At 48.4% G+C, this 20,500-nt stretch overlaps 2 protein-coding genes across 2 annotated transcripts in view; one reads left to right on the forward strand and one right to left on the reverse strand.

Annotated features, from left to right (window-relative positions):
• Window positions 1-3,249: 3,249 nt before the first annotated feature.
• Window positions 3,250-17,174, reverse strand: LOC107297179 (H-2 class II histocompatibility antigen, E-S beta chain-like). The gene is made up of 6 exons (XM_015826540.1): window positions 17,132-17,174; window positions 14,289-14,561; window positions 4,767-5,048; window positions 4,495-4,608; window positions 4,230-4,253; window positions 3,250-3,614 (listed from the first exon to the last, which is right to left on the reverse strand). Exons 1-6 carry the CDS (start codon window positions 17,172-17,174, stop codon window positions 3,601-3,603), a joined length of 750 nt encoding a protein of 249 aa, XP_015682026.1. The 3' UTR covers window positions 3,250-3,600.
• A 2,017-nt stretch (window positions 17,175-19,191) lies between these two features.
• The window catches only part of LOC107297180 (HLA class II histocompatibility antigen, DRB1-4 beta chain-like), a 3,809-nt gene continuing 2,500 nt past the window's right edge, over window positions 19,192-20,500 (forward strand). The window contains exons 1-2 of the mRNA XM_015826541.1: window positions 19,192-19,201; window positions 19,693-19,965. Coding sequence (XP_015682027.1) covers window positions 19,192-19,201; window positions 19,693-19,965 — 283 coding nt within the window. The remainder of the gene's footprint in view (window positions 19,202-19,692; window positions 19,966-20,500) is intronic.

The following is a 20,500-nucleotide window of genomic DNA, read 5'->3' on the forward strand; positions in this document are numbered from 1 at the left end:
ACAGGCTTTGTTTTAGTCATATTCATTAAATACCTTGAAACTCCTATTGTCAAAGCCAACAACCGGGACCTCTCCTTCATCCTCCTGGTCTCCCTTCTGCTTTGCTTCTTATCCTCCTTGTTCTTCATTGGCCGACCAAGGAAAGCCACCTGCCTTCTCCGACAAACAGTGTTCAGCATTGTCTTCTCAGTAGCCGTGTTGTCTGTGTTGGCCAAAACAATCACAGTAGTGCTGGCATTCCTAGCCTCAAAACCAGGCAATAAAGTGACAAGATGGTTGGGGAAGAGCTTGGCCAACTCCATCATCCTTTCTTGTTCTGCTGTCCAAATTCTCATCTGTGCCATGTGGTTGGGAATTTCTCCCCCATTTCCTGACTCTGATCTGCACTCCCAGCCTGAAGAGATTATCCTTCAATGCAACGAAGGCTCTGTCACCATGTTTTATGTTGTTCTTGGCTACATGGGCTTCCTTGCTGCCATTTGCTTCACTGTGGCTTTCCTGGCCAGGAACCTGCCTGGAGCTTTCAATGAAGCCAAACTGATCACCTTCAGCATGCTGGTCTTCTGCAGTGTCTGGGTTTCCTTCCTCCCCACCTACCTGAGCACTAAAGGAAAATACATGATGGCCGTGCAGGTCTTCTCCATCTTGGCCTCCGGTGCTGGACTATTGAGCTGCATCTTCTTTCCCAAGTGCTACATTATCATCCTGAGACCAGATCTAAACACTAAGGAACATCTAATGACAAAAGCAGGGGAACGATTGTGAAATAGTTTCTTAGGCTGGTAACATCTAATTATCCATTATTGTTATATATTCTTCCTTTGGATTTGCTTGACAACTTATGTTTATTAAAACTGAAGGAAATAAATATCTGAAGTTTGTTAGTTAAATGAAAATTCAGAATAATCAGCAAATATATTATTAATAAATAAATAAATAAGTAAACAAACAAATAAATAAATATTATGTTTTTAAACTATTGGTTTTCCTCCTTTTCCTCAGCACACATGTCAACCAATATTTGACTTAAGCAACTCTTCAAGACAGGAGATATATGAGTCATTTCCTGGGCTTTATAGTGGTGTAAGCTTGGCAGGTATCTTCAAATTTAATTAGTGAGGTCTGAACATCATTTCTTTCATGGTTCTTTATGAATTGGTATTTCCATTCCCCCAGGTTATGGGTTCTACTGGGAAGAAGAGAGTAAGTGAAGATGACATGGTGTTGCAAACTCTCTCACTGGTTTTGGTGTTCCTTCTCTTTCTGCTGAGGTGCTCTTTCTCAGCAATCTCCGTTCATTTCAGCTTCAGATCAAGTTCCATCTTCTTCATGGCTTCCTCTCTCCCAGCCTCCTGTTACAGCTTTTCTGGGCTGAGGTGCTGAACAGACTCTGACTTCTGGTGAGGAATTTCCAGTAGCAGACATTTATTTATAGCCTGTAACTTCCTGACAGGTTTGGTATATCGGTATTCAAGTGAATTGGACTGAAGAGGATTGAGGATAAAATTCATCCTGGTCTGGTTTGGGGAGTCAGTAGCTCAAACAAGCTGAGGCAGGTACAAAAAGGCCATGGGTCAACTCCCGGATTGAAATGAAAATCAACTTTACTAAAGGTGTCAAAAGAAAATACTGTAAGAATAGAATAGAATAGGATAGGATAGGATAGGATAGGATAGGATAGGATAGGAAGGGACCTTGGAGGTCTTCTAGTCCAGCCCCTTGCTCAAGCAGGAAAACCTATACTATTTCAGACAAGCGACTGTCTAGTCTCCTCTTAAAAACCTCCAGTGATGGAGTGCCCATAATTTCTGGAGGCAGGCTGTTCCACTGGTTAATTGTCCTCACTGTCCGGAAGTTTATCCTTAGTTCCAGGTTGCTTTTCTCTTTGATCAGTTTCTAATCGTTGTTTCTTGCCTGCCCTCTGGTGCTTTGGAGAATAATTTGACCTCACCCCCTTTTCCTTGTGGCAGCCCCTCAAATACTGGAATACTACTATCATGTCTCCCCTATTTCTTCTTCTTTTTAGATTGGCCAGACCCAAGAAAGGAAGACTGGTTGAAAATCATGCGGGGGCGGGGCCCCAAAAGAAATGTGCACTCCACTGCGGAGCTGGCATGAAACACTCCCCCCCACTGAAGCTTCAGCCCCGCCCCACCCCACACTGAAAAGATCCCCCCTGCCACTTTCCCAGCTTCTCGCTCTGCTCCGAACTATCTCCTCCATCGGGCTAAGTCAAGGGAGACTCTGCCCGGAGACCGATGACGCTGCAGAAGGGAGGGTTTTCATTGGTACGTCCGCTTTTCTGAGCCCTCCCAATTACGAATCCCAGAAAAATGCCCCCTCCCCCTATCCTCCTTACCGGGGTTTTCCTTCCCCGCTTCGCTTCCAGGGAACTGGCCCAGCGGGGCCCCCCCAACAGCAGGGAGACCCCGGCAGAGCCCAGAGACGCCCCTAGCCCCAGAGGCGGAATCGGGGGGAGGGGTCTGGAATGGGGGCGGAGGAGGCATTTTCCTCCGACTTCAGAACTGGAAATGCCCTGAAGGAGAGGAACCAATGAGAGGTCTCCCTCCTGCAGCGTCATCGGTCTCCGGGCAGAGGCCTTTGTGACTTCACCCACCGGCAGACCAAGCGAAGACCATCTAGCGCTGCAGGGAGGCAAGTCTCCCTTCCATCCCCAGGGAGGCCGCCCTGCTCTCGCCCCCCCCCCCAGAGCCCTGGCACCTTTTGGAGGGGGGAGATGGATGTGGGGGGGAAGATAGTCTGGAGGAGGGGGGAGCCGAGGGGATCAGGGCCCCGAAAAGAGAGGGGGGAGGGGGGCGCTGGGTGCGAATGGGGCAGGAGCCTCCCTGGCTTGTGAGGGGCTCAAATCGGCTCCGATCCTGGAGAAAGAGGCCCCGGATGAAGCCAGGAGAACCTCCAGCTCCAGCAGCTTCCCAGCCACGGAAGAGGCTCTCCAGGGGAAGCAGGAATAGGGGGTCTCCGAGTGGTCCCCTCCATCTGGCAGGGCTTGGAGAGATTGAGGAGGAGGGGGGTCCTGCCTCTTCCCCTCCCTGGGATCTGCCCACCCTCCTCCCGAACCGGTTCTGGCTTTAAACCTAAACTAGTCTGGATGGTCAATCCGGAGGTAGGGGAAGCCTCAATACGGGGAGGGGGAGGGGAGGAGGACTCCCTGTGGGGGCAGGAAAGAGGAGGAGGAAGAGGAAAGAAGGAAGGAGGAATTCCAGGATTTTTCCTACAATATAAATTTTATTCTTTTATAGCAAAGTGAAGGGAAATGATTCATAGGAAGACTAATGGGGATGAAGCTGCTGTGGATTCAAAGGGGGGAGAGATTTGGGGTTCTGGACTGACAGACAGGCCCAGAGTCCCTGGGGTCAGTCTAGATGGTCTCCATCCCTCCCTCACAATAAAGGGAGGCCTGAAAATAAAGGAGGGGGGGAATCTCAGCAGGAGAAGCTCCAGGCTGCCGTTCTCCTCCTCTTCCCGATCTAAAATCTTGACCCCCCATTTTTCAGAGGTTGCAAAAAAGAGACAGAAATTCATCAGCTAATGGAAAAAAGCCCCTTCTTTTCTCATCAGGAAGCAGGAAGGACGGCAGAATTAATTCATGAGTGCTGTAGAAAAAAAGAGATGGGGAGAAAATTAGAAAATAAAGTGAAGCCAGTGTAAATAGCTTATTATTCCTCTCTTTCAGCCACCCCCACAGACAGGCCCACATTGCAGGGGTGGTGGTTGATAGGTAAGAACAAAGTGAGGGAGTGTCCCCCCCCTTTTTTTTTTCAAAGTGGAAAAGGATGCAAAGGACCAGCAATTCATCTCCAGAGGCTTGAAGAATTTTTCCCAATTGACTTAACTGGGGGGTTAATCAGGAAAGGAGGCCTCCCCCCCCAGACGTTTCATATCAACAAAGAAGATGGGGCTACGATGGGGGGGGGAGCAAAGCTGGGTGTCCCTTGGCCAGAAATTGTGTGAAATTTTCACAAGGAGACTTCCCTTCTCTTTTGCAATTTCCCAAAACCTGGAAACCTCCTGGGTCAGATTTTAGTGTTTGTGTGTGTGTTTGTTTTTGGTTGCACTGTTTTCAGGTCTCTGTAATGAAAAGCTGCCCAAAATTTCAAAAAATTGTGTTATCCACAGCAAGGAGGTTTTGTTCAGGCACTTTTTTTTTTTTAAAAAAGGAACAATTAACCAATGTTAAAGAAACATCTATAACTTGGGGAGAAACTCACCTGCAGGAGGCTGGATGGGAATTGCTGAAAGAAGAAAAAAAGCCAATCAGGACCCTTCATGGGCTGGAGGACTCAGAATGTCCACCTACCCATTGACAGCCAATAATAGGTTGCAGGATGCTCGCTTATACAGTAGACTCTCAAAGAACAGAATTTCCCAAGCAAATTTCCCAGGGGAGCCTCCTTGCCATCTGCTAAGGTTGCTGAGAGGCCTCCCCTGGATGGTCCCCTCCCCACAACCTCTCATCCAGCCCCATAGATTCACCTTTCTTGCTCTTCAGGTAGAGGGAGAGCCCCATGGTGAAGAAGATCACCCCGATCACAGCTGCAACAATCCCCGTCCAGAGTTTGCTCTTGGCAGAGTTGGAGGAACGGGGCTCTGGGGAAGGAGAAGGAGCCTCCCCTGAGCAGGAGCATCAAGGCCAGCTTCCCCCCCCAGGAGGGTCAATCCCAGCTCCCCCCACAGGGAGGGTCTCTCCCCACTTCTCAGGGCAGGATGGGGTCCCCAGACCAGTAGGGGAGGGAGGGGGGGCTCACCCCATTGGACGGTGATGGGGGCCTCCAGGCTGGCATGCTCCACCTGGCAGGCGTAGACGTCCCCCCGCTGGGGCTGGGTCTCCAGCATCACCTGGAGCTGGTAGGTCCAGTCTCCATTCTGGAGCTCCTCCCCGAAGGCCACGCCCTCCTCCTCCGGCCGCCCGTTCTTCAGCCACCGGACCTCGATCTCCACGGGGTAGAAGCCCCTCGCGGTGCAGAGGAGGATGGTGTTGGGGGAAGCGGGATCCAGCTTGGTGGGGGAGATGGAGACGGTGGGTTTGGCTGGAGGGGAGGAGGGACATGGGGGAGACACAGGAGGGGCCAGAACAGGAGACCAAGTTGGTTAGTTCAGGCCTAGATCCCTTTTCACTCCTGAAAATATTATTTGTTTTAAGTCATTTCCAAACCAAATTGCAGCATGAAATTAAATGGGATCCTGAAAGATGGAAAAACATAAATCATTCCTGGTTGGGATCAGTTTCCATCATCAAATTGCACAAGTCCAACAGGAATAAATGCTGGAAATGCCCCAGGATGGAAGGAATTTCCTGCCAGATGTGTGGGAGACGTAAAGAGATCAAGAAGACAGGGAAGACACACACAGCATGTTTTGGAGAATTGCAGGGATTCCATTCAAAAAACCCCCACATTTTTAAAAAAATAGGTATAATACAGGAACATTTATTTATTTATTAAATTTATTTGCCACCATCTCATGATAAAACGACTCTAGGCAGCTTACAGCAGGGCTTTTCAATCGGTGGTACGTGTACCAGCTGTGGTACATGAGCACATGGCAGATGGTATGCTGCCCTGCCCAGCCAAGTGTAGTGGGGGAGGGAACGAGCCAGCTCAGGCAAAGACTTACCGTGAGAGAGTCTTCTGGAGCCGCAGAGTGCCTGGGGCGAGGCAAAGGCCCCAGGCTTACTTCCGGCTCACCCCCCTTCCCCATGAGAAAGGAAGAGGAGGGGGCAGAGACAGGAGAGGCTATAAAAGGAGGCACTTTGGGCGGGAGAAGAAGAGAGAGAAAAAGAAGCAGCCTTGGGAGAAGGCAGAGTCAGCTCTAGCAGCATGGAATGGAAAGAAGGAGAAGGAGGAGGGGGGAGAGGAGAGGAGATCAAGCAGGCCGGCCACAAGTGGATCTACAACTTCTGTGGCAGCCACCTGTGCTGGCAGCAACCAAGAGGCAAGGAACGTAGGGAGGAGGGGTTGTCCTCCATGAGGAATGAAGAAAGGCAGCAATGAAAAAAGGCAGCAATGAAGAAAGGCAGCAATGAAGAAAGGCAGCAGTGAAGAAAGGCAGCAATGAAGAAAGGCAGCACCGGCTGGAGGTGAAATCACGGAGGGAGATGGAGAGTGGAAGGATTCTTATGTGCTTTTGTGACTTTGAAGTTCTGGGATTTGTGCAATGGGGGCTTTGTGTTCTTAAGGAGTGTTTGGCAATTTCTATTTAGCTGATGGCTGATGTCTCAGGTTAGCTTCTACTGCTCTGCTACTGTTAGCTGTAAGTTTTGTTGCAAGGGATTTTGAAGTATTTTTCTCCTGAATGGATTTTGCCTGTAGCATTCCTTTACTTATGAATGGAGCCATTTGGGGAGGCTGCCTTAGCCAGCAGCTGTACTTACTACATTTTTTTTCTTCCTTAAGTGCCCACTGCGCTCCTTAACTTTCCTTTCTAGCCAGTAGCTAATTCTTAAAGGGGAATGCGCCTTCTTAAGCTAGTTCCCTCAATGGCTTGTCTTTTCTGTCTCTGGAGGTTTTTCCTTGTTTGATGAATATATGGAAGAGGGGAAATATTGGGGGGGGGTTCAAATTCTTCCTTCAGAAGGAGATGGGAATGAGAAAGAGGGAGGTAGGGAAGGAGGGAGGGAGGAAAGGAAGTCCCACCTTAGCACTTGGCCATCTGCCAATGATTTTGCTTGTCAAAAGGTTGCAAAAGGGGATCACATGACCCTGGAACACTGTGACCATCATAAATATGAATCCGTTGCCAAGCATCCAAATATAAATCACATGACCCTGGGCCTGCTGCAATGGTCATAAGTGTGAAAAATGGTCATAAGTCATTTCAGTGGAATTGCAACTTTAAACAGGTTTTTTTTTGGTCATCAAGTGTTTGACACCTTGCTAGGTGGTACTCGAATATTCCCATATATCCTAAAAGTGGTACAGTCGATGAAAAGGTTGAAAAGCCCTGGCTTACAGCATTAAAACATTAAAATCCTAACAGATAAATATTTCTATAGTAATCAAAATGGAACTCCCAATCAAGATAAAATTATACTTAAAAGAGGGGGAGGAACAGGACGTGTGAGGGGGGATTGCCTCTGAATTCAACAACTACCTCCAGTGTTAGGGTCCCCATTAGGACCCCCTGATTTTGAGCCATATTTCACCTAGTCTGTACTTGAAATTTTGGCTTTTTCTGCCCTGGTCCCCCCCCCCAACCTCTCCCTGCAGCTGTCCGGCCTCCATCCCAGCCCCATTTCCCCTGGGGAAGGAGGTGGGGAGGGGTCCGACCCTCCTACCTGGGATGGGGAGGGCAGGGAGGGGTCTAGGACAACTTGCATAATATGGAAGAAATGGAGAAAGAGAATCAGGAAAGGAAAGAGGCTGAGGGAGGAAAGAAATGAAATCTGAAGGACAAAAATTAAAAAAAAACATTTTTAAAATTATTTTAAATAATTGAATAAAATTGTTGAATTGTCCTGCAGTGAGTTGCCCCATTCCGGACAGGGAGGGCGGAAAGGATCTGGGGGGGGGGGATCTTGAGGTAAGGGAAGGTAGCTGAGGATATCAGGCAGATCCCAGGATCACAGAAGAGCCTTGGAAGGGATCCCTCTTGATCTCCTCCTCCAGCAAATGGCACAACTCTTGGATGGATTAATGGGGGGAGGGCTGAGTGAGCCCCCCCAAGAGGGTCCTTCATAGATCCACTCCAGCTCAGACAACTTTGCTAATGTTTTTCTCCCTTGAGGGATTCTCTGATGAACAGCTCATTATATAATGTTTAAGAACATGCACTTCCGGTGGCTCGGCGACGGCCGAAGGAGGCTTTTTGACAGCCTCCCGTCCGGGGCTGCATTAAAACTGCCGAAACAGCATCTATCAGCTGTTTGGCGGCTTGAGCTTTCTCTCCGGGAGAAGGAGAGAAGGTGAGCTTTACTCTGAGTAGGAGTAGAGTTCCCTAGTCTCCCTAGGAGCTTCCAGGGAGACGTAGGTGAGAACTCCTCCAGAGCTCAGAGCTTTCTCCACAGACCGGGATGTCTTCATTCTTGCAGCAAAGCCAGACTTCGTCTCCACCTCTGAAACTTTGAAAATTTTTTAACTGTGAGTAAATCATCAGACAGAGCTGACCAGGAATTTGGACTTGTTTGGAAGAGAAAATATAACTTTAACTCAGAAAGAACAAGGCTTCTTCTCAATTGTTGCAATTTAAAGTTAACTTTGGGAGGAAAAAAAATGGCTGCGGGCGAGCCGCTTCTTTGTTTCAAAGGGAAACTTTCACTTCTCTTCCGGTTGTGGATTGGTACATTGTAACGACTTTAAAGACTTTGGGGAAAAAAAGAAAAAATTCAAGAAAAATTTGTTTAAATACTTATTGTTCTGGACTGACTATTAAGACTCTTTTAAAATTAAGAATGGCTTCTAAACGTATTGGAACTTCTGCTGTACCTAAAGCAGCTACTCCCTCACCAGCTATACAACCCACACAACAGAAAGCTAAAACTCCTCCACCCTCCCCTCCTCCTTATATTTCTCTTAAAGGTTTGCAGGACTCTCTGGCACATATTTCCAAACAGATAGTACAACAGATGAGAGCTGAAACAGAAGAACTTCTTGGTAAGAAAAATGATGAATTGTGTGAAAATATGTCCCAAATTTTTCAAGGTTTTGCTTTTCATGTGGATCGTTTAGAGGGACATGTGGATGAAGTGGTGGAGAAGATGGAGGGTATGGAGGAGAGAATAGAGAAAATAGAAGAAGGTGTGGAGATTGTGCAAAATGATATTGTAATGTCACAGTACAGAGAAATGGAACATGCCATAAGAATTAGAGGCCTTAAAGAGAACTTACAGGAGAAATTGAGGGAGGAGGTAGCAGCTGCTCTAGCCCTGGTGTTTGACTCTGATCCTGAAATTATATATGGAGAAATCGAAAAAGCATATAGAGTAAACTCATGGGTGGCACGTCAGAGAAATTTGCCTAGAGTTGTGGTTGTCTACTTCTCCAGAAAAACACGTCGAAATGATATCATACAAGCTTTTTATCAACAGAGATTTCAGATTGCTGCTCAAGATGTTATAATTTTGAAAGAGATACCTTCAAAAAATTTTTAAAAAAGAAAGGAATTTGCCTTTTTGGCTCAGGAGTTAAAGAAAAGACAAGTGCCTTTTAGATGGGAGATACCTGTTGGACTGGTTTTGAATTATGCTGGGAATCATTATAAACTTGACACAGTTCAGAAGGCCAAAGATTTTTACTTAACGGTTCTGAAAGCAGATTCATCTCCTATGTCACTAACTAAAGGAATGGAAGAAGTGGAACAGTTGGTTGTAGAAATGCCTGGAGCTATATCGTTGCCTGCAGTTGATTCCCAGAGTCAGCAATTGATGGTGAAAGCTGATTCAAAAGAGCAGAGGATGACATGTGCAGCGCATAAACGAAGGGAAAGAGAACAGCAAAAGGAATCTGTGCCTCAAACATATTCTTCTACCTCGGAGCCAGTGGGAGGGGCCAGACCCAAAAGATCTATTATGACAGACCTGCAAGGAATGCTCCAGAAGCTCCAAAAGCCGAAAGATGGTTAAGTTAATGACTTTAAATATGCCTCTGATAATATACAAATTTCTGAAATTGATAGTTATCTTCAACAAGTAAATTTTCCCAGACTTTCAGATGACCAAAAAGGAATGATGAACTGTCCGATTGTGTTGGATGATATTACTGAGGCAATTAAACAATTGAAGGTTGGTAAAGCCCCTGGTACAGATGGGCTAATGGCAATTTATTATAAAATATTGTCTGAAGAAATATTAGAACCTTTGAGATGTCTTTTTAATAGCATTTTGTCAGGAGAAGAAATGCCACCATCATGGAGGAGTGCATTTATTTCACTCATACCAAAGGAGGATCAAGATTTGACACAGCCTAAAAATTACAGGCCAATATCTTTATTAAATACGGATTATAAGATTTTTGCAAAAATCTTAGCTAATAGATTAATGCAAGTATTAAAACGGATTATTCATGTGGATCAGTCTGGATTTATAACTGGTAGATATATGAAGAACAATGTTAGACAAATTGTAAATTTGTTGGAATATCTGGATAAAAATAACCAAATCCTGGCAGCTCTTATCTTTCTGGATGCTGAAAAGGCCTTTGATAAGTTGGATTGGCAATTTTTATTACGAGTGGTGGACAAAATGAATTTTGGGGACAGATTCTCATCAGCGTTAAAGGGTATTTACCAACAACAATCAGCGCAAGTGGTAGTAAATGGAGGATTGACAGACTTAATTAAAATTGAGAAAGGTACGAGGCAAGGATGCCCTTTGTCACCTTTATTGTTCATATTGACTTTAGAGATTTTATTAATACAGGTTCGTGAATCATCGATTATAAAAGGAATAACTTTGGGTAAGAATGACTATAAGCTTAGAGCTTTTGCTGATGATTTGGTTTTTACTTTATTGCAACCGATTGATTCGACAAGACATCTGATACAGACTTTGACACAATATGGGAAAGTTTCGGGATTTAAAGTAAATAATAATAAGACTAAAATAATATCTAAAAATATGCTTTTGAAAGATAAAGAGACTTTAAGCAATTTAACTGGTTTTGAAATAGTGAAAAAGGTGAAGTATTTGGGTGTTTATATTACTGCCTCTAATGTTAAATTGTATAAGAATAATTATGATAAGTTATGGATAAGAGTTCAAAAGGATTTAAATGATTGGAAAAAGTTACATCTGTCATTATTAGGGAGAATTTCAGTGGTTAAAATGAATATCCTTCCTAAGTTTCTTTTTTTGTTTCAGATGATACCTATTTTTAAAAAGGATTTAAATTTGGAAGAGTGGCAAAGAGGGGTCAATAGGTTCATCTGGCAGGGGAAAAAACTGAGGGTTAAATTTAAAATTCTGCAAGATGCACGGGAAAGGGGGGGACTTAAAGCCCCAAACTTAAAATTATATTATGAGGCGGTGGTTTTAACTTGGATTAGTGATTGGATTAATTTAACTAATAGAGATATATTGATTCTTGAAGGTTGGGATTTAGTTTATGGCTGGCATGCTTATTTATTTCTTGACAAGAAAGTTGATCATGTTTTTAGGTCTCATATTTTAAGAACTGCACTTTTGAGAGTTTGGAAAAAATATCATTATAAGTTAAGTTTTAAAATCCCAATGTGGGCTATTCCGGAACATGCAATACAAGGAACTACAAGGGGAGTTAAACTAAAGGGAATTGTGTATAAGGATTTTCTTACTTTAAGGGGACAGGACTGGCAAATTAAATTATTGGATGAATTGAGACAAGATAATATCCTTCAGTCCTGGTTCCTATATAGCCAGTTGGTGGAGAGATGGCATATAGATCAAAAGTCAGGTTTGGCATTAGAAGATGTGAACTTGATAAAACAGATTAAAGATCAAAGCAGAGCTCATATTAGGAGAATATATAGTATTTTGATAGAACTTGATTCGGAAACAGAATTAGTTAAAGATTGTATGATTAAATGGGCTCAAAATATTCAAAAGTCAATTATGTTAGAAACATGGGAAACAATTTGGGTAAGAAATGTCAAGTTCACTCAAGCACAGAATTTAAGGGAAAATTTTTATAAAATGTTTTATAGATGGCATTTGGACCCTCAAAAACTGTCTTGCATGTATCCGAACTTGCAACCAAAATGTTGGAGATGTGGTAATTTGGATGCAACTTATTATCATATTTGGTGGACATGTAGGGATGTTAAAGCTTTTTGGATTAAGATTTGGTGGAATCTTCAACAGATTTTTAAGAAGAAGATAAAATTTACACCGCAATTATTTTTATTGGGCATTATGGATAATCTGGACTCAAAAGAAGTGAATTTGATGTTGTACTGTATAACAGCAGCAAGGACATTGATTGCTCAAAATTGGAAAAAGGAGATGTTACCGAATATGGATGATTGGAGACAGAAAGTTTCATACTTTGCAGAAATGGCAAAAATATCCGCATACCTGAAGGATCAATATCAAGAGAAATTTATTTTGGTATGGAGAAGATGGATAGATTATATTCAGAGAAAATATGAAATGAACAATTATCATATAGCTTTTGAATAATTATTGTTACTTATAAATATTTCTATATATAATTTACATATATAGTTCATAGTTAAGGTGATTGTATGTTAGAGTTAAAGTAAGTTCATATTTGTTTATATTATGATTGGGTTGTTTGGGTTAAATTTGGATTATTATATGTCTAATCCTGTACTCAGCTCTGGGAAGTCAGGGGGGGAGGGGGGAAGGGGATTAGGGGACTGAAATTATAAAAATTGATGTATTTATATGTTATAGTTAAATAATAACTGTATTGAAAAGAGGAGATGCTTGGCTGGCACCCCAAACTGCACTCGAAGAGGCGGTTAAGAAGGGAGAGGGGATGTAGGTAGGTGGAAAGGAGGAAGGTGGAGAGGTTGTGGGATTAGAGGGAGGAAGGACAGGAAAGTGATGAGGGTGGAGGCAAGGCGGGGACAGCCGAGCGTCTCCGAAAAAGGTACTGATTTGGATTATTTCTTTTTATTGCTTGAGTATGTAAATGCATCATATTGATATTTGTTGTTTAATTATAAAAATCAATAAAACTTTATTTTTTTTTAAAAAAAAGAACATGCACTTTTTAAAGTTTTGGTTATCTGTAATTTAATCCTGGGATCTGGTCGGGATTTTTTTATGAACAGTTAATTATCCTCCTAGGTTTGCAGGGAAGAATTTAGGAGTAAACATGAATTCCAGACTGAATATGCGGAGAACAAAATCTGTGTTGGTTCCCCTTAAATATTCCACAATTTCCGGAAGGAACAAATGCCCAGCGTCACCTGGTAAAATGCCTTTTTCTCTTGGGATCTGGCGGTTTTTCTCTTGTGGAAGAAAGATCTTATTTAATTCTTTGGTAGGATATTATTTTGGGAGACCCTGGCAACAACAAATGGCAACAACCGCAGATGAAACACTTGTTTTGCACAATGAAACCTTATCAGTTGATAAAAATAAATAAGATTTTTTTAATATAAACAAATAAAACTAGAACAAGAAACGTAGGCAATTTGCCAGGAATCTGGAACAGGGAACTAAACAATCCGAGGCTTCAGGGCTGAAGGAATGCCCGAAATTCAGTTTTAATGTTTGTGGGGTTTTTTTTAATCTTTGTCCCCAAATGAGGAACCTTCCCAGATATGAAGAGGGAAGGGATTCGGCTGCAGGTGGAGCTGAGTCTGTGACCTAAAGGGGGGTCTCCAGGGGGGCTTTTCTCCCAGATCCCCAAAATTGGATGAACAAATGACTCTGAATAAAGAATAAAAAGAATAAAAAGAACTAAAAGAGGGACAGGGCACAGCAGACGAAAGAGCCTTCCCTGATTCCCTTTTCCAGACCTTTGGAAGTTTTTATCCCAAAATCCCAAAGGCCCCAGAGGTGAAGGGAGCCCCTCCCCCATTCCTGTCCTTCTGGAAAGGGGTGAAAAGGGGGCTCTGGGGCTTTGCTTGGGGGGCACAGAGGAGGAGGCAGCCGTGGGGCTGGTCAGCCTCCTGAAGCCCCCCCCCCTTTAATTTACTACTGCATTTTAATCATTCTTGTCTTTTAAATCCTATAGATTATTTTGGTGGTTTTATATTTTATGGGTATACCATGCAAAGTCCCTCTGTGTGAGAGATGGTTTTAAAAGTTGATAAGTAAATCAATATATTATTGATTTATTAATATAAAATATTATATTAAAATATTATATAGTGTATAGATTATATTGAAATATATCTATATACTGGGCAAGAGGAATCTTTCCTGGATTCTTACCCGCCCACCAGAAAAAAGTATAATATTTCGTATAATATTCTGGAAAGAAGTTTTTCTTGGTAGGAGAAACTTTGGACTGTGGGAAGAGAAGGAAGATGATGGGACCGATGGGAAGGAGAGGAATCTATTTCTTCTCTTTGGCATGTTTAATTGTCATCGTTGTAGAATTTCAAACTTTTTAATGGTAATTTATTTTTTAACCTTATTTTTTATACATTTTTTATTTAGGGGTGAATGTTATATCCCCGCTTTGAGGGAGGTGAAGGGATTAGGAGTATCAATAAACAGCAAGAAATAGCAATAAATACCAATGAATAAATTTCATGGATCTGAGAGCAGAGAATACATAAGGGGCAAATCTTTCTTAGGGAGAGTCCTAATAAATGAAATGAAAAGGGGGGGGGTCTCTGCATTCCCCCCGCCATGGAACTCCCCCTCCCGCACTCACCTCTCCGGCCAACCATGGGGCTGCCCTGGAGAGCCTCGTAGTTGTGTCGGCAGAAGCGATCCACGGAGGCCTTCTTGTACTGCAGGAAGGCCTTATTGCTGTTCCACTGGTCCACAGCGGGCTGCCCCAACGGAGTGACGGCCATGTACTTCCCGAGGTCGCTGTCGAAGCGGAAGATCTCCTGCCGGTCGTAGATGTACCAGTCCAGGAACCGCACCTGCTGCGTCCCGTTGAAGAAATGGCAATCGGACTTCCACTGGAGCAGGAAATGGGCTGCGGGGGGAGGGGAGCAGAAAGAAGAAAGCCCTCAGGAGGGACTCCAGGGCCCATGGTTCCCAGCGGCTACTAGAGGAGGGGCGGAGTGACGGGAGACCTGCTGCGAAATACTGCCAGAAGACGCCCCCTGGAGGAGGGATGGGGAACCGTCGGTCCCAGCGGGATTTCCCCCTTGGTGGGGGTCTGGAGGAGGGGAGGAAAATGAGGGAGGGGAAAAGACCTTCCCGAGGGACCCCCCTCCATCTCCCGAGGGTGGAAAAAGGCAGGCAGAAGTTCAGCCGGTCCAGGCCTCCGTCTGTCTGCAGGGAACGCTGGATCCCGGTGGGCCCTCTTTGCCCCCCCCTTCCCAAACCGGCAGGAAATATGGGGGGAGGGAAGAGACCCTCCCCCTCTGGGCTGGAGGGAAAATAATATCCACGCTTCTCTCTCCCTCTTCCTTTTGGGAGCAGAAGGGAAGGGGGCCACAATCAGGATACCCACACCCATGCTCCTGGGCTCTCCCCACCCTTCAAGCCCCCCCTTCCCTTTTCCCCCCTCCCCCCATCTTCAGCCCCACAAGCTGCCTTTGGACGCTTCTCAAGGCCTCTTTCCTGTCCCCCTCCCAAATAGACCCCCCTGCAGCCCCCAAGGCTACCTCAAAGGGAGGGGCTCCAGCCCCCTTCACTAAAGGGGGAGTTTGGAGGAGCAACCCAGACCCCCCCCAATGTCCCTCCCAATAGAGGCGGAGAAGGCGAGGGAGGGGAAGATTTTCAGTCTTGGGGGCTGCAGCTTTAGAGGGGTGTTCGGGGGGGTTTGTGGACTTAATTTTTCGCCCCCTCCCATGAATCTGAACCACAGTCCCCCTTTCTCACTGTGCCTGGAGAGGTGGACTAGATGCCCCTTTAAGCTCCCTTAAGACCCGCATTAGGAGTCCAGGTTGAGTCAGCTGAGATTTCGGAGGGGCTGAGGGAAGCCCGGGGGGGTGTCTCTCCGGAGAGTCTCCCTCCTCCAGGTCTCGCTTGGCCCAAAGGGGCTTTTCCAAAAGGCAGCTGGACTTTCCTGGGTTTTCCCTTGAAGACGTTTCGCTTCTCCTCCCAGAAGCTTCTTCAGTTCTGACTGAGTGGTGGAGGGTGGAAGGACGGACATTCCTTGCGGTCATTTTGAAAGTCGGTCACTGATTCTGAGGGGCCTTCAGGACCCCCAGGGGTTTATCTGGGNAAAAAGCGTCTTTTTTCTTATACTTTTGGTGGCTTCTCTGGATTCAACTCTGAAAATGCCTCAGTTTCCCTCTTTCATTTTCGCTTTCCGTCTCCTTCCTCTTTCAGTGCAAGAAACTTCGGGGCTCGGGCGCTAATTCGGGGTCCGCAAGGTCCCCCTCCCACCCAGCCACGGGGGGGAGGGGCGAGAGAGGAGCCCAGCTGCCTCTTATCCCACTTGGGCTGCCTCCCCGCGACCCCCGCCCCACCTCGGCCACAACAAGGGAAGAGGGGAGGGGGCTCCCTCTCCGTCCTGCGGGGGGGGGGGAAATGAGGCGAGGCAGGGGCGGAGACCACGCGGAGATCGAGGCTCCCGCAGCCTAATGATTCTCTTGCCCTCGACCCCTTTCCCCACTTCTGGGGTCCCAGCCCCTTTCTTCCTCCCACCCCCAGGGTCTCTGACGGCCCCTCCCAGCCCCTCTCCTCCCTCGACGAGCCCCCTCCCTACCGGGGGTCTCCTTCCCCCCTTCGCTTCCGGGGATCCGGGCCAGCGCCCCCGCCAGCAGCAGCAGCAGCATCAGGGGGAGCCCAGCGGAGCCCATGGAGGCCGCCCCACAAGCGCCCCCAGAGAGACGAGAGAGAGAGACGCGGAGGCTCCCAGCCCCAGAGGCGGAATCGGGGGGTCTGGATTGAGGGGGGAGGGGGCGTTTTCCTCGAACTTCGGACCTGGGAGGGCCCAGGAAAGCGGAAGGACCAATAGGACTTCTCCCTTCCGCAGCGTCATCGGTCTCCGGGCAGAGCCTCCCTTGACTTCACCCGATGGAGGAGATAGTTCGGCGCAGAGAGAGAAGCGGAGAAAGTTGGGAGGGGGGAACAAGCCCTTCAGTCTGAGTGGGGGGCTGTATTTTAGGGGGGCGTTTCAGGCCAGCTCCGGAGGGGAGTGCGGACTTTTTTTGCGCCCCCCCTCGTGATTCTCAACCAGAGCCTCCTTTCTCTGTGTGTCTGGAGGGGTGGACTAGATGCCCTTTCAGTTCCCAGAGAGACATCCTCCACAAATCCTGAACTACCGGGGAAGTACCCGAGGATTGGAAAAGGGCTGATGTGGTCCCCATCTTCAAGAAAGGGGGGGAAATGGACCCAGGAAACTACAGACCAATCAGCGTAACCTCAATACCTGGGAAGATCCTGGAAAAGATAATAAAAAAAAAAAGATCTGCGAACAACTAGAAGCAAAGAAGAAAGTCAAAGCCAGTAGCCGGCACGGGTTTGTCAAAAACAGCGCCCCCTCCCTCCACTCTGGGCAGGGATCCCAATGGAAGCTCCCCCTCCCCACCCAAGACAGCTGCCTGGCCTCCAGTGACACCCGTCCCCCCCCCATGCAGGGGAGCCCACCGGCTCTCGGGGCCGCCCTGAGGCTGCTCTCCCCGAGGCACATCGTTCCAAAGTGGGGGGTCGCCCTTTCCTGCCTCCCCCTAGCTGGGAAAAACGTTCCCCCTGGGATACGGAGGGTTTCCCCCCCTCCTCCACCCCAGAGCGAGGCTGCGAGAGGTTCCCCTCCCGGGGAGGGAGCATGAAAGCCCCCCCCCTTTGTGATCCCCAACAGCCATTCTTGAACCAACACCGACCTTCTCTTTGCGGTGGGTCAGAAAACCCCACAGCGCTTGGAGAGAGTGGGGGAGAGGGCGGAAGGAAGACGGAAGGAAGGAAGGGAGGGAGGAAGGAGGGAGGGAGGGAGGGAGGGAGGAAGGGAGGATTCTGGCTTTCCCCCCTCTGATTCCCCCCCCCTTGAGATCAACAACAGCCCTTCTTCAACCAAATCCGACCTATTTCAAGGGGTTAAAACAGCGCTGGGGGCAAAACCTCCCCCCTCCGGCAGCCCCTTTGCCAGGAACGGAAAAGGTCCAAGCAGAGATTTCAGGAGGGGCCGGTGGCGCACACCGACCCCAATCGGGGGGGGGGGGCAGCCCCACCCAGGACGTGGATTTGGTTTCCTTTTTCATGCGGGGCCAGGAAACGCGTGTCTCTGTGTGTGAAGGCGCCCAGTCAGCCGCCTCAGAGACCCCCAAGTCCTCGGGGGCTGCGGGGCTGCCCCTCCCCTTCTGCCCTCCACTGCAGCCCCCCAGCCCTTCTAGACAGGACCAAGGGGGGAGGGCAAAAGGAAATGCACGCTCCCTTGCAGGGCTGGTCTAAAACCTCCCCTTGAGCTGCGCCCCCCCCCCCGACTGAAGGGATTCCCCCCCCACACACACACACACTTTCTCCGCTCTTCTCTCTGCCGAACTATCTCCTCCATCGCGTGAAGTCAAGGGAGACTCTGCCCGGAGACCGATGACGCTGCGGAAGGGAGAATTCCCATTGGTCCCTCCGCTTTTCTGGGCCCTCCCAATTACGAAGTTCGAGGAAACCGCTGCCCCCCCCCCAAGCGAGAACCCCAATTCCACCTCTGGGGCTGGGAGCCTCCCCGTCTCTCTCCCCTCTCTCTGGGGGCGCTTCTGGGGCGGCATCCATGGGCTCCGCTGGGCTCCCCCTGGTGCTGCTGCTGCTGGTGGGGGCGCTGGCCCGGATCCCCGGGAGCGAAGGGGGGAAAGAGACCCCCGGTAAGGAGGGGGCTGGGCAGGGGGAGGAGAGCCGCGGGGATCCCAGTAGGGGGAAAAGGGGTGGAGGGCAAGAGAGACGGGAGCCTGCAGGAGCCTCGATCTCCGCGTGGTCTCCGCCCCCTTCCTCGTAGCATTTCCCCCCGCAGAACAAAGAGGGAGCCCCCCCTTCCCTGGTTGCGGCCGAGTCGCGGAAAGGCAGCCGAGATGGGATAAGAGGCGGCTGGACCCCCTCTCTCACCCCCCCCGTGGCTGGGTCGGAGGGGGACCTTGTCGACCCCGAATTAGCGCCTGAGCCCCGAAGTTTCTTGCACCGAAAGAGGAAGGAGACGGAAAGCGAAAATGAAAGAGGGAAACTGAGGCATTTTCAGAGCTGAATCCACAAAGGCCAGCAAAAGCGTAAGAAAAAAAGAGGCTTTTTGGCAAAAGTGCTTTTGCAACCTCAGTTTTTCTTCTCAATCTCCATTTTTTTAAGGGGAGGGAAGAGTTGAACTTGGATTCCTTCTTGGGGGAGACTCTGAATTTGGGGAGGAGACCCAGAACCCCCCACCCCATATTCCCCCATTGCTGAATCGGGACCTGGAGGGGAGGGGGGAACTGAGGGAGAAGGATATTGGGGTGGGTCTGAATTGCTCCCCTAAATTGGCTCCCCAAAACTATCCCTTTAGTGAAGGGGGCTGGAGCCCCTCCCTTTGAGACGGTCTTGGGGGGCTGCAGGGGGGTCTTTTGGGGAGGGGGAGTGGAAAGAGGCGTCGAAAATCATCCAAAGGCTGCTAGTGGGGCTGAAGATGTGGGGAGAAGGAAATTTTAAGGTCCCCAGGGAAGGTGGGGGTTGAAGGGCGGGGAGGGCCCAGGAGCATGGGTGTGGGTATCCTGATTGTGTCCCCTCCCCAACTCCCCCGAAAGGAAGAGGGAGAGGGAAGCATGGATCTTACTTTCCTTCCAGCCCAGAGATTCCTAGGGGGTCTCATCCCTCCCTCCATATTTCCCGTCGCTTTGGGGGGGGGAGAAAAGAGGCCCCACCGGGATCCAGCTTTCCTTGCAGACAGTTAGGCCGAGTGCTGGACCAGCTGAACTTCTGCCTGCCTTTTTCCACCCTCGGGAGAAGGAGGCGGTCCCTCGGGAAGCTCCTCCCCTCCCTCATTTTCCTCCCCCCTCCAGACCCCCACCAAGGGGGGATCCCGCTGGGACCGACGGTTCCCCAACCCTCCTCCAGGGGGCGCCTTCCGGCAGTCTCCCTCGGCTGGTTTCCCTCCCCGCCTTTGACAAGCCTGGGTCCCTCCTCAAGGGGAGGCTGGGAACCATGGGCCCTGGAGTCCCTCCTAACGCTCCTCCACCTCCTCCTCCTCCTCCCCGCAGCCCATTTCCTGTACCAGGCGAAGCACGAGTGCCGCTTCCTCAACGGGACGCGGCGGGTGCGGTTCCTGCAGCGCTACTTCTACCACCGGCAGGAGTATCTCCGCTTCGACAGCGCCCGCGGGGAGTTCGAGGCCGTCACGGCGTTGGGGAAGGCGGATGCGGAGGATTTCAACAGGGATAAGCACAAGCTGCAGTACCGGAAGGCCGCCGTGGATCGCTTCTGCCGAAACAACTGCGAGGCTGCCCAGAGCAATTCTGTGGTTGGTCGGAGAGGTGAGTGCGGGAGGGGGAGTTCCACGGGGGGGGGCAATGCAGGGACCCCCCCCTTTTCATTTCATTTATTAGGACTCTCCCGGATAAAGATTTGCCCCTTTTGTATTCTGTGCTCTCCGATCTACGAAATTTACTCATTGGTATTTATTGATAGTTGTTGATACTTCTAATTCCTTCAACTCCCTCAAAGCGGGGGTCTGGATGGTGCACGATATAACATCACCCCTAAATAAAAGTGTATAAAAAATAAGGTCAAAAATTAAATTGCTGTTAAAAAGTTTGAAATTTTACAACGGTGACAATGAAACATGCAAAAGGGAAGAAATAGATGCCTCTCCGACTTCCGGTGGCAGGCGATTTCGCTGGTCGCAGCTGTTTGCTGCCTCCCGCCTGTTTTGCGTAAAAGCCGGTTTGACAGCCAGCATCTGCTGTCAAACGGCTTGATACCTTTCCCCTGGGCATAAGGGGATCGGTGAGCTGCCCGGGGTAGGAGTTGAGTTCCCGAGTCGTCCTATATGGACGATGTAGGTGAGAA

This window comes from Protobothrops mucrosquamatus, unplaced genomic scaffold, assembly GCF_001527695.2.
Source record: "Protobothrops mucrosquamatus isolate PMUCROS unplaced genomic scaffold, P.Mucros_1.0 scaffold3168, whole genome shotgun sequence".
Lineage (NCBI taxonomy): Eukaryota > Metazoa > Chordata > Lepidosauria > Squamata > Viperidae > Protobothrops > Protobothrops mucrosquamatus.

Excerpts from the sequence above, each read along its gene's own strand:
- LOC107297179 (XM_015826540.1), bottom strand. The coding sequence starts at position 17,174 with ATGTGCCTCGGGGAGAGCAGCCTCAGGGCGGCCCCGAGAGCCG. Across the intron at positions 5,049-14,288 it reads CCCCATGGTTGGCCGGAGAG|CCAAACCCACCGTCTCCATC; the intron begins GTGAGTGCGGGA and ends CCTCCCCTCCAG. Across the intron at positions 4,254-4,494 it reads CTACCTGAAGAGCAAGAAAG|CAATTCCCATCCAGCCTCCT; the intron begins GTGAATCTATGG and ends TTCTTCTTTCAG.